The sequence below is a fragment of the Aspergillus affinis genome (assembly GCF_023601865.1).
Source record: "Aspergillus affinis strain CMG 70 chromosome Unknown NODE_41_length_255467_cov_85_872513, whole genome shotgun sequence".
Classification (NCBI taxonomy): Eukaryota; Fungi; Ascomycota; class Eurotiomycetes; order Eurotiales; family Aspergillaceae; genus Aspergillus; species Aspergillus affinis.
In genome coordinates this window covers 211,634-224,180 of record NW_026515822.1, presented here as the reverse complement: position 1 = coordinate 224,180, position 12,547 = coordinate 211,634, and the positions used below count along the sequence as shown (strand labels likewise).

At 50.1% G+C, this 12,547-nt stretch overlaps 6 protein-coding genes across 6 annotated transcripts; 2 read left to right on the top strand and 4 right to left on the bottom strand.

The window, feature by feature from the left end:
* Positions 1-1,332: 1,332 nt before the first annotated feature.
* Positions 1,333-2,040, bottom strand: KD926_007323 (uncharacterized protein; the record flags this gene model as incomplete). Its single annotated transcript, XM_053100166.1, has 1 exon — positions 1,333-2,040. One exon carries the CDS (start codon positions 2,038-2,040, stop codon positions 1,333-1,335), a length of 708 nt encoding a protein of 235 aa, XP_052956192.1.
* Positions 2,041-3,887: 1,847 nt separating this feature from the next.
* Positions 3,888-4,984, top strand: KD926_007322 (intradiol ring-cleavage dioxygenase; the record flags this gene model as incomplete). Its single annotated transcript, XM_053100165.1, has 4 exons — positions 3,888-4,135; positions 4,203-4,573; positions 4,655-4,722; positions 4,793-4,984. The coding sequence occupies 4 exons, from the start codon at positions 3,888-3,890 to the stop codon at positions 4,982-4,984; spliced, it is 879 nt and encodes a 292-aa protein (XP_052956191.1).
* A 1,196-nt stretch (positions 4,985-6,180) lies between these two features.
* KD926_007321 (HNH endonuclease signature motif containing protein) lies at positions 6,181-7,557 on the top strand (the record flags this gene model as incomplete). The annotated part of the gene is made up of 3 exons (XM_053100164.1): positions 6,181-6,185; positions 6,496-6,736; positions 6,793-7,557. The coding sequence occupies 3 exons, from the start codon at positions 6,181-6,183 to the stop codon at positions 7,555-7,557; spliced, it is 1,011 nt and encodes a 336-aa protein (XP_052956190.1).
* Positions 7,558-8,296: 739 nt separating this feature from the next.
* Positions 8,297-9,280, bottom strand: KD926_007320 (alpha/beta fold hydrolase; the record flags this gene model as incomplete). Its single annotated transcript, XM_053100162.1, has 3 exons — positions 8,297-8,368; positions 8,449-8,795; positions 8,851-9,280. The coding sequence occupies 3 exons, from the start codon at positions 9,278-9,280 to the stop codon at positions 8,297-8,299; spliced, it is 849 nt and encodes a 282-aa protein (XP_052956189.1).
* A 379-nt stretch (positions 9,281-9,659) lies between these two features.
* On the bottom strand, positions 9,660-10,562 carry KD926_007319 (uncharacterized protein; the record flags this gene model as incomplete). The annotated part of the gene is made up of 1 exon (XM_053100161.1): positions 9,660-10,562. The coding sequence occupies one exon, from the start codon at positions 10,560-10,562 to the stop codon at positions 9,660-9,662; it is 903 nt and encodes a 300-aa protein (XP_052956188.1).
* Positions 10,563-11,166: 604 nt separating this feature from the next.
* Positions 11,167-12,315, bottom strand: KD926_007318 (aldo/keto reductase family protein; the record flags this gene model as incomplete). The annotated part of the gene is made up of 6 exons (XM_053100160.1): positions 11,167-11,322; positions 11,379-11,748; positions 11,816-12,000; positions 12,059-12,116; positions 12,173-12,183; positions 12,244-12,315. 6 exons carry the CDS (start codon positions 12,313-12,315, stop codon positions 11,167-11,169), a joined length of 852 nt encoding a protein of 283 aa, XP_052956187.1.
* Positions 12,316-12,547: the final 232 nt, after the last annotated feature.

The following is a 12,547-nucleotide window of genomic DNA, read 5'->3' as shown; positions in this document are numbered from 1 at the left end:
ATAGGCCGGTGTGTCAGAATGTAGTAGATGCGATGTATCAACTTCACTCAGAGACGTTTAGATAGATGGATGGATGTAATTTTGTCTGGTGGATATCCATGTGAGATGCCTGAAGGGGATAAGAGTATGTGAGACATTCACTGTAGGTATGTAGTAGTCATCCGAAGGAACAGTACTTTTGCAGTACGCAAGTCAGCACACCAAATTTGCTGATCGTGTCCTTTAATTTTATTCTCCCGGGTGAGTGTCTCAAAGACATGTTCATTATCTGTATCTCTCTATCCTAATTACATTGTCTTACTCTTTAATTTAGCCACTCGAGTCTACTTACTACGGTCTGCGCCGCTGCGATGACGATTGTAGTATCAGCATACAAGGCAAGGACTTTTCGCACAGCCGCTTTAAACGCGTGAAATCTTTCAATTGCACGAGGTCTAGAGGGGATCATTCAATGTCTTCTCGGTTTATGAGAAAGAACAGGGTGTGGAATGAGGTGGTATATCTATCAACCATTTGTTAGGGCCGCGTTAACCGCAGGGTTGATTGGTCTTTTTCTCTAACGGTCTTCTTTTCCATGAAATATACAGTTCCTGTCTTCTTGAACCTCAATTGGGTCATTGGCAGGCTCATCTATCAATTGTATCTGCGCCCATCTTGAGATGGCAGGCATTGTGATGGGTGTTGTCGGAAGATGGAGTCACCGTACGGAGTACTCTGGACACCTGCAATACTGATAGAGGAACAAATCTGTAGAGTACATTAGGATGTAGGTAGAAAAGACGAATGACTTCACCGTTTGCTTTCTCCGTCTGATGCCTTTCTGTCTGTCTGTCTGTCTGTCTGTTTGCTTGCCTGCTTGTTTGTTGGCTATGTTTGATAAAATCTCCGAACCCTACAATCCATATTCCGACCGCATGCACAGGTACACACAAGACACCAGATCTGACATGTCGACTCCGGAGAGAAAAAGAAGAAGAAGCAGTCAGCACTCTGTTTGATTATCAATCATCCACACCTCCCCACCTGCACCGTCGCCTGAAGACTTGACGAGTCTAGAACCCGTCGGCCTCAGGCCAGGAAGTTCATTTCCCCTGAACTAACGGCCCCTAATTGGCGGATGGCAGATCCGGAATGAATGGGGACTAGCGGTTTCAGGTGCTTTTACTGGTTTAGGCGGAGGGATTTCTCTAGGAGTATATTATAGGCGAGGCTGAAACTAGCTGTGGTTGAACCGACCCACCCACCGCCTTCCGCCGGTGGGGTCTGCAGCGCAATGGAATTTTCACCGCAAAGGAAGAAATGAAGCAATTCGTATTAATTTGAATATATCAATCACCCACGTGGAGGATCGTAAAAAGCAATATTATCAATACAATCAGTAGGCGATTCTGCATCAGGGACTGCAAGTTGAGGCGGTGAACAGCCGAATTTCTCTTTATACGCCTTATTCAACTTCTTCTCCTTGCTGGCAGCCTCTTTCGCCCTTCTATTCGCGATAGAGCCATTTGCATCCTTCACACTCAATATTCCGCTATCCGAAAGGCCCTTTACTTCTCGCTTAGTCGTTTTTCGCTTGCGCGGGCCCAAAAGCGCCTCTATTCGTTGAAGAGTAGTGATCGTATTCGCGAGATCTTCACATTGAATCTTCGCATGGTGTAGGATACGCTCAAGATTGTGTTTGACCTTCGGGGTCAAGTCCTCGCTCGCGAAGACTTGAGCGATCTTTTTCTCATTTTTTTGAACCTGTATAGAGCTTCTTGGAGGCGTATTTTCAACGCTTGAAGAGACAGGATTCGGAGGAGGCGTAGTCTCTCCATACGACCGAAGATCAGGCGCTGATATCAACGGAATCGGCGGTAGAGTATCTTCAAGCGCTTCAATGATTGACGATCCGTTTGGAGGGAAGATTCCGCGTTCTTTAAAGGATTCTCGTATACGCCGTTGCTTGAAGTTTTCCGCGCGCGCGGCCACGATATCCTTCAAAAAAGTTGCTTTATCTCCGGGCTTCCCGGTCCACTGAGGTATCTCATTATTTTTCATTTTGAATTTCTGTTTATATGCAAGAAAAGGGGTCCCATCAAGAGGTTGGCTGATCTGCGTTGTATGAGATAAAAAACAGAAAGGAATAATCTCGTAGGCCTCGCAGAGTTGAAGAAATTCAACTGTTTTATGCGAAGTATGACCGTCAAAGATAATCACGCGTTTTTCTCCTTTTTTTATACGATCCAGGGTTTCCTCGTGAAATAATCGAAGCCATTCAAGCGCGAGTTTATCGTTGATATAGCCTTTTTCTGATACTGCAGTATAGAGGTCAGGCAGATCCTCGTGTTACCAGCTTTCCATAAACCTCTTGCCTTTGAAGATAAAAAGCAGCTTCATGATCCAGCCGTCTGCAGAGATGTATTCAAGCGCTGTAATATTTTCAGATTGCTCAGATTCTGTAAGATTACGAAATCTTCCTTTCCTAGTCAGGACGTTTTGACGCTTTCCTTTGCCTGGTTGAAAACCGCATTCATCGAAATTGTATACGAGGCGCGCGGGAAGGCCTTAAGCACGTTAGAGAGCTGATTATACCAGAATTGAAGCAGTCCAACATCTTCGGCATCTAATCGTTTCTTTTCCTTCGGTTTTTGAACCACCTTCTCCAATTTGAGATGATCAGGAAGCCTCTGGTTGAAGCGATAGGCCCATGTTGTAGAGATGCGTTGATCCGATCCCGTACGCTGCAAGGTCCGATTTGCCATCTCTTCAACCATCGATATCGTGATAGCAAGATAAAGATCATCCATACGAACGATCTACCGCTTCAAGGCTTCCTCCTGATACTCATTGAGCGTCTTATTTTGTGGGATTCGAGCAGTACTAGGCGATCGATTCTCGGAGACGCGTCCGTGGAGTGTACGGTAGAGAACATCGAAATCTCGCGCGACTTTTGCGATAGAGAGATTTTTATTGCGACGAGCGTATTCAGCGGCTTCATTTATACGTTCTTCTCGAATTTTGCAAGATTAGGCATGTTTGGTGGTTTGTATGGCTTCAAAATGATAAAAATATGAATTTCTTCCTTTGCGGTGAAAATTCCATTGCGCTGCAGGCCGAGGCGGTGGGTGGGCCGGTTCAACCACGGCTACATAGTATCGCTGTAGGACAGGTGGTTCAGCATAACTGTATTAGGTAGTTATGCACAAATAATGACTCAGACAGATTTTCTTTAACTATGCCTTCTGGAAATCAGCATGTGATCTGCTTCTATCCAGGATATGATCCCCCGTCCTTTCTTTGGTGGATATACTCCGTACAGCACAGCCTGCGTTACCTTCATTCTAGATCTCATGATCATGATGTCAATGATCGCGGAACACAGGGACGGGGTTGCACTGTGAAAGTCTGTCCTCCCCTCCAACCCCACTCCAGAGCATTACTCATCGACACCAGGCTGATTTCGGGGAGTAGCACAAGAGAAAGTCAGACTGATGGAGTATAGAACTTAACCCTCCCCTCTCCATCCGACATCCGACGGACTGTGGGGAAATCGGAAGAGCCGATCGGATCGTCGTTGCATGACGGCACGAGGGGAGCTTCCGACTGACTGCAGAACGACGGTTTGCGGGGATGGCCGTCCGGAAGCCTCGCATTTCCAATCATGGACATCCGTCGTGGCAGATCATTCGAATATAAAGAGAGTTCAGTCCTGGGCATGGACTGTAGGTTGACGTTTTGAGTTACTTTTTTATTTTATTTACACCTCATTCCCTCCTCCATTCATACTTTAACTTTCCTCGATCATCCTTGCTTCATCTATACTTCTCTCCTATCAGCTATCTTCACCCGCATAGTACACTGTACAGTACATCTCAAACGATAAAGAAGTTCAAGGAAGAAAGAAAATGGCCACCCATCGCTTCGACCCCAATTTCACCGACAATGTCGTCAACGCCATCGGTCCCGCCGCCACCCCTCGGTTCCGCGGCCTCATGGCCAGTCTCATCCGCCACGTGCATGACTTCGCGCGCGAGAACGAACTGACCATCGACGAGTGGATGGCCGGCGTGCAGCTCATGAACTGGGCCGGACAGATGAGCAACGACAAACGTAACGAGGGACAATTGGTTTGCGATGTGATCGGATTGGAATCGTACGTCCTCCCTCCTTAACTAGCGCCCCACCCATCTATCCCCCTAACAGAAATGAAATGAGAATAGACTATGCGACGAAATCACATTCAAACTGGCCTCCGAAGCCACCGACACACCCACCGCGACCGCCATCCTCGGCCCGTTTTTCCGCGCAGACACGCCCTACCGGTCCAACGGCACAAACATCCTCAAGACACCCGTCCCCTCCGGCGAGGGCGAGATGGTCTTCATGCACGGCCGGGTCGTCGACTTCGAGACCAAGACGCCGCTGGTCGGCGCGACCGTCGAGGTGTGGCAGGCGTCGACGAACGGGCTGTATGAGCAGCAGGACCCCGCGCAGGAGGAGTTCAACCTGCGGGGAAAGTTCCGCACGAATGAGGAGGGCCGGTATTGGTTTTATTGTTTGAGGCCGACGCCGTATCCGGTTCCTGATGATGGTGCGTTCTTCTTTATCTTCCTTGGAGGATATGTTGGTGAAGATAGGGAGAGTATATGTTAACGAGATGTGACCTACACAGGACCCGCCGGGAAACTACTCAAGTTGATGGATAGACATCCCTTCCGACCGGCTCATATTCACATCATTGTATGGCCCATCCCTCCCTATCTACCCACCCACCAAAGCCAAAAGAAAGAACAGAACTAATAAAGAACAGGCAACATACGACAACTACAAGCCCCTCACAACGCAGATCTTCGACCGCAAAGACCCCTACCTGACCAATGACTCAGTGTTCGCGGTCAAAGACTCCCTGGTGGTCGACTTTGTAGAGCGCAAGGATGACCCCCAAGCGGGTCTAGAGCTGAACTATGATGTGAAGTTGGTGCCGAGTGAAGGGCGGAAGTAGAATCGAACAGCGATAGAAACAGACAAATGGTGGGAAAGGTTGGTTAGGGGGGAGGGAGTATTGTATATATGTAGGCATTTTTCATTTTTTACTCCTTTTAACGATGACACGGTGAGTGTGAGGCCAAAAACGGCCGTATCTGAGGCGTTTTAAGCGTCTCGCTCACCAGCACGGGCATTGCCGTCACGTACATCTCACACGGCCTTTTCGGTCTACTGCCACCCTCGTCTCAGGTTGGCCGTCCGGCGCTGATCCCCGAAGACTCTTCCGTACAAGGAGACTCGAGTTCTAGTGTTGGTGAAATTTCGAAGTACAATAAATCCTCAATATAACCCCTCCAGTTTATAAATTCTGTTAATCAATGAATCAGTCACCGTGTCCTTTTTCAAATTGTCATACAAAATTGGTTAATCCCCTATTTATCGAACTTCCTTACTTTCACGGCTTCGTCCCCATACAGATTCGTTATTTATAGGTCAATTTTTTGATTGACTGTTAATAATGGCGCGCCGTACGGTTATCTCAATCGAGCAAAAGGAGGTTTTTCGCGCGCATAAAGCCTCAATCCAGGACTCAGTAACCTCCAGATCAAAGACTGGTTTAAAGCAAAATTCCGGCAGGTTATTGCTCCCTGGACTGTAAACAAAACAAAACGAGGCTGGCGGAGAAATAGACCGATGTTCTCATCACATGACTAGTTTGTTTTGTGACCGTACTATATCCACAACAACACCGTCCGCACGGATCATAGATGATCCCTAATCACGTGACATCTAGATAGTGTTGGAGCCTAGGATTCGGGGGGTATTGATGCACCTAGGAACTAGGCTAAATACATCTAAGTGCTGACTAATACAGTTCAGACCGGCACCCGGGGCAGAGGGATAACCTGATGTTCCAACAGATAGTGTTCGCAAGGCATGATTCTGTCCAATTCAAGGGGGTCGGGCGAGCTCACTATCTAGATGGGTGACTAAAAGAGGCCACGTGACCATACCGAATACGGTAGGTCAGATAGGGACATCTCCCATCATCCTTTAGCCGCACTGTATCAATACACATCCATCACTATCACAGTTTTCCAGGTGATGATTACGGCACGATTCCTTTCCTGGACTAGCCTAGATTACTTCAATATATCACCTTTTTGCATCTTCTCATCAATGTCAACACTGTGAAAAATCCCCCTTCGGTCGATGATGTGAGTCCATCGTCACTAGGTGAGCATCGACTTGGGGCCTCGACTATATTCGGCCTCGGAACCGTGGATCCTGCCCCCTCAATATCACCATCAGCTGCAACTGCCTCACCAACATGACTTGGTTCGAGGAAGGACCAACCTGTGCACCAAACAATTCGAACTTCCTTGAATTCTATTCTCTGTTGTAGGTGATCCTGAATACATCTATCTCTCGATGAAACACAACTGAACAGACTATGGCTAAACCAGATCCAAACCGTGAGGCGATGCCGCCGCCTCCTACACTAACAAGTCGATGACGGTCCTCTAGACCCAGTTCGCTGTCACATCGCCCCCAATCTTCCTCCCCTGTGATCACTAAGTCCTCTGCATCTGGGCAGACCGAGTCCTCGGCTGCTATGTCGTCGATATCGAGCGATTCTTGTCCAAAGTCCGATGCGTTCTCCACGGCTACAAAAACTGAGGTCAGACGACTTGCAGGAGATCGCTGTTGGGCATGCCAGTCTACGGAACCTCAGATCTGTCATGTAATCGCGAAGGAGGATAAGCAAGTACGTGATACTATTGCTGCTGGCTCGAACGGAATATGGATAACCATAGTTGATAGGTGGACCTTTGGTTTGAGGCAGGCCTCCTCAACTTCGGTTTAACGTCAACATCAAACGGAATACCTCTCTGTGGAACTTGTCATACCCAGTTCGATCGAGCTCATGACCCAGGTTTTGTCTTTATACCCACCGACCTACAGTACTTTATCAACTTTGAACTTGAGGATAGAGAGAGGAGGTCGACCGGCAACGTTCTCCCTCGGCAGGTCCCAACAAGTGTCATGTACAGGGACCATTTGATGAAGGAGAAGAAGATCCCAGATGGTGCAACAAGTGGGCTATACCGACCACTTTTCCTGAAAGAGTACCTGCTCCAAGGCATTGTCTCTGTTGAAGATCTCGGCCTCACAAAACCCAAGCAGTGGCATGGAGCTCCAATTGCGACATTGCGACGAGGTATCTTAGCACTCGGGAGCGCTAGGATTACCTCGCTTGACAAAGCAACCGTTGCTCGACTACAAATGCTCCGTGACCTGTACTTTCGACCGGCTGAAGATAACTCTGTAAACGTCAGGAGCAGTCTGACCCAACCAGACCTTCAATGCCAGAGACGACGCACGGATGATGATGATGATGAGCAACCTGAAAACAAGAGGTTCAAGCGGGATTCGACCAGGATGGATGAGCCAGAGCACATGGATGGTAACGACTTGGATGCTCGGCAGCATTGTCTTCGTGCTTTCGAGGCAGAATGGGTTTTAGGCCCCAATTTCACCACCGAACAAATCATTCATCGCTACGCTCCTGTATTTGCTCATGATTGAGCATTTATCGGTGACGGCTCTATCCATCCATCGCTATGCTTATGTGCCTAGTTTCTCTGCAGCGCGCCGAGACTGACTTTTTTCACCTCTGGCGAGCCTTTCGAGCTGTGGCGCATCACCCGTGGTTATGCTGGAATCACCCACATTCTTAGTCTAGGAAGGTTGACGAATGTATGTTAATTATTATCTCTCTGTTGCTATTTCTGTTCTATTCTATAGTTGTGTATGGTGAGCCTATGCGTCGCCCTAAGCGTTAGCGCAGAAGTACAGCTCAGATTATGTTGGCATTTACATGGAATTTCTATCATATTATTTCATTCTAGCAAATCTAAGCTTTCCTCGATTTCTGCGCGAAATGGGAGCTTCAGCAGCGTACACCTAGGTGTATACGGTATGGATGGTGTGGCCGGGTAAAAGAGGCCAGGGACGGCGTTTAACCCAAACGGGGCCGAGGCGAGGGCGCCTTACCTGAAGAGGCAGAAGGAGGGCGGACTTAGGCAGGCGGTCGGGGGAGGCAGAAGAGCGGTGCAATGGGAGCCGAAAGCGGCGCCCCGCTCACCATGTCATCATATACTTACTTTCTGCCTATCTTGAGGGAAGGGTTTGATAATAGCGGGGTTTATTTTATTTATCATTTTATCAAGGTTCTTTTCATTCAATAACTAGGTCAAGTAGAAACCCTCTAGGCTTTGGTTGAGACAAAACTTCAATAAGGTTTTCATGACTATATACAGTCTTATCACATCATTTGGTTATGGGCCTGGTCCAACGTAGAGATCGTGAGGGAAGCCAAATGATATCCAAGTATCAGCTACAGCTAGAACCAGTTAGCCCCAGCAATAAGAATACTAACATTTCACCATCTCTAACCAATCACTAAAAACCATTTACAAACAAAGCAATAGCCTTGCCCACCTGATCCGGCGCCTCAAGACAATGCCAATGGCCCACGTTCTGCAGCACCTCCATCTCCTTGTTCGCACTGGACACGCGGTCAAAGATGTGCTGACACCCCTCCATCGACGCAGACTTGTCTTCCTCGCCGGCAATCAGCAAGAACGGAGCTTTGACGGCAGAATAGTCGATCGTCGGCGCCGTGGCGATAGCCTGGCAGAGAGCCGCATAGCCCTGAGGGTTCTGGCCCAGGAGGAGCTCGCGGATGAAGGATTTGGTGAGAGCCGAGCACTGCGTGCCGGTTGCTGCGTCGGGGATCGAGTTGGCCATGGGTTCCATTCCGGCTGTACGAAGGTTAGTATTCATTCATGGTCCTGTTTGAGTTGAGAGGGACAGTACAGGCTGAGACAATTTCGTATCTCTTGCGCATCCCGGTCGCCAGGGCCTCGGACGGGTGGGTTGGTCCGATAGCCACGACGCCCTTGATGCGATCCGCATATTGAGCGCCCAGCAGGGTCACGACCAGTCCGCCCATCGAGTGGCCCACCACCACGGCTTGCGGGATGTGCAATGCGTCCAGCACGGCGATGACATCCGAGGCGATGGAGGCAATCGACACCGGTTGGCCGGTGTAGGTCGAGCGAGCAGCGCCGTACGTGTCTAACGTGACGCTGCGATGGCCGGCCAGGTGAGCGATGACGGGGAAATAATAGTTCTGCGACGAACCCAAGCCGTGGATAAAGACAAAGGTCTGGCCATTTGCGGGGGCACCGTCGGGGTGCGAGTCGGCATAGTGAAGCTGGTGGTCGTTGACGGTGAGGTAAGGCATTTTGACTAAACTTTTCGAGTGGAGGAGGCATGGGGTGTAGAGGAGCTAAATATCGGACCTCCGAGACTATCAGATCTGGAGCAATGCGTTATCGACGTCATTGCCGCCCGTACCAAAACATCCCGACCAACATGCGAAGTCTCCTGGAACTTTATCCCGATTTTCTTTCCGTTCAACAGTTCCAATCTTAATTGCGATTATCATACCGCAGTTCGTCCATGATCATACCATCGGAACATCGAGGCCGTTGCCATCAAGGCGGGGGAAGCCCCAGCTTATCACCGCCCGAGCCGACGAGGGGCAAGTCGCCATCCGAACCGACGGAGGACCCGCGCGTTCGGATAGCTTCGAAATAGAGTGCCTTGTACACGACAGTCGGTCAAACGGCATCCAACTGCACCAACTCTCGCTCAAATTCTTCATCCGTATCGAATTCATGTGCAAACTCCTCCAGCAAGTCCGCCGTATCGTCGCGGAATGATTCCTCCACGGGCAATCCGATGGGAACCGGTCTATCCGACGTCTCCGCTGGCTGGGGTTTTGCAGTAGTCGCCATGCTATCCGCTTCTTTGATGAGATCCTCGTCGTAGAATATCGAACAGTCGGAGAATTCGTCGTCGTCTTTCTCTCGCATTGAGCCTTTGCGGGTATCACCCGTCCCAACATTCTCCGTAGCCACTGTTCCATCCTGCAAGAGTCCATTCTCAAGCCCTGCGATAATCGTATCGTCCGACAAACCGTCCAGATCATCCAGATCTTCTAGACCTTCTAGACCTTCTAGATCTGCCAACAAGCTCTCCTCCCCTTCCTCATCAAACTCCCCGAGACTCTCCCTTCTCGAACTCCCCGGAGAGGACTCAGACCCAAACTCTGCCTTCTCTATATCCTCATCCTCCCCCTTCTCCTCTCGCTGCGGAGAACGAGAACCCGCCTCCGCCTCCGCCTCGACCGGCGCAGACGCAGTCCTCTTCATCAAAAACCTCGACAACAAAGGCTGACTACTCGGCACCGGCTCCGCACACTGCTGATCCGCCAGCAACCCACCACGTCCCTGTTTCCTCCGTTCCTCACGCTCCGCGGCCTCCTTCTCCGCCTTCTTCTTCTTATTCGCGATGCGTTTCTTCTCGCGCTCACGGAGCTGCTTGGCGCGTTTCTCGCGCGCTTCTTCCCGCTCGATGCGCGCGATCTGAGACGCTGAGAACTCTAGGCGTTTGTTGCTGCGTTGGTAGCGGCGGCGGACGGTGCGGGATTTTTCGAGGACGATTCGTTTCGGGGAGGGCATCTTTTTCTTTCTCCGTTTTGGGAAGGTTGAATGGCTTGGAGGGCGGGAGGTCTTGATGGCTAAGGTCGGTTTCGGTCAAGGATCCCCGCGAGGGGTGTTCGTTTTTGGATTGCTGATCAGGAGTTATGGATTCGAGTCCTTTGGTTTCGACACCGTAGTAACTGTAAACTAACTATCCTATCATATCCGGGGACGGACATTGGCGTTTGGGGGTTGAGGGGACGCGTGGCGGGGAACATGACAGTTTGTGATTTCACATTGGCAGGATAGCCAAATCAATAAATAGATGTAGGCCGTGCGAAGGTTTGAGGCTTGTTTGGAAATGTTCCGGTTGCCAGGTAGTCAAGGTAGGTAGGTCAAAGTGGTACCTAGAGCTTGCAGCTGCCTTGTTCCTGGTCTGCGGCGATACGTTATACCGAAGGCGGAGGATTACCGCCGGAGGAGGGCTCCGTTCTGCATGCTTCCTTCCGGGTAGGATCCGTGAATCGGGGGTGGGTATTCTTTTGTTTCTATTCTATGTTCTATGTTCGTTTGTTCATTGTTCTATGGGAGACACGGTCGCTGTTTCCATCTGACCTCCGTCAGTTTACCCGTCTTTTTCTGTCTACAGACGGGAATCACGGGCCGGGTCCCAGCAGACAGGCGCGTAGGCGCTCGTCTTCAATGTGTCCATGTCTTCTTGGGTCAGTTCGAAATCGAACACCTGCGAGTTCTCGATGATGCGGGAGTCGGTCACCGACTTGGGAAGGGGGACATAGCCCTACATATTGTCAGTTCTGTCGTTGCTATACTCCGTATACAGGGAACATGACAAACCTTCTGCAAACTCCAACGGATCAAGATCTGCGCTCCAGACTTGTTATGCTTGCGGACCAGACGCTGCAAGATCGACTCCTTCATGCGCGTGGCCTGCACCAGAGGCGAGTAGGCCTCCACCACCACATTGCGCTTCTTTAGCCAGGCCACGATATCCTCTCTCGTGCACCACGGGTGGATCTCGTATTGGCCGACGGAGATCTGTCCGCCCACACCGCTGTTGATGTACTCTTCCAGCTCGTTCAGGTGGTGGATGCCGTAGTTCGAAACGCCGATGGAGCGAATCTTGCCGGTCTTCTGCGCCTCCACGAGAGCGCGCCACGCACCCAATCGACCTTCTTTGCCGCCGTAGGGGGCGTGGAGGAGCACCCTGATATCCACCATTAACTTCTCTCAAACCTGACTTGTTTGACTCGAGGTTCAAAGGTCAAACGTACAGATCAATGTATTCAATGCCGGCAGCATCCGCAAGACTCGCCTCGATCGCCTCCTTAGCCTTCTCATACGACATGTGAGTGGCAGGGACCTTAGTCGTGTAGAAGATCTGGGACCGCTCGACGCCGGATTTCCGGATGGCGTCGACGCATTGGGCTTCGTTCTCGTAGTACTTGGCGCTGTCGATCTGGATGGGCAGGATGTCAATTTGAAGTCCACACCAAGCTTTGCAGAGTCACACTAACGTGGCGGTATCCGGTCTCCAGGGCCTTCAGTGTCACCTTCTCCGTGACATCGGGAGGGCTACGCGTGGTCAGATAAGAGAGTCCACTACCTGCGCGTTAAGAAGCGAGACGTACGTTTGGTAAACCTAGAAAGATACTGTGAGCCTACGGTTGATTTCCCCTCAATCTGTAAATCAGATACTCACACCGAACCCAACAACCGGGATCTCATATCCCGAGACCATCTTCTGAGTGGACTGCAGCGTAAGCGGGGCCATGATGTCGTCGACAAGAGGATATTCCACCTCGATAAGATCGAATGATCAGATAAGAAAGGGATTTAAATCAAGGGGGAGAAGAAGAGTGTTGTCAACCGGAGGAATAATGTAAAATGGCGCATTCCAATTATATCATCTCCTTTTTTTCTCTCTCAACCCTTCCCCCCCTTCTCCAACCAAATTTTCAGACCGCTTTCATTTCTTTCCAGTTCCGCAGTTCGCTTCTCCCACC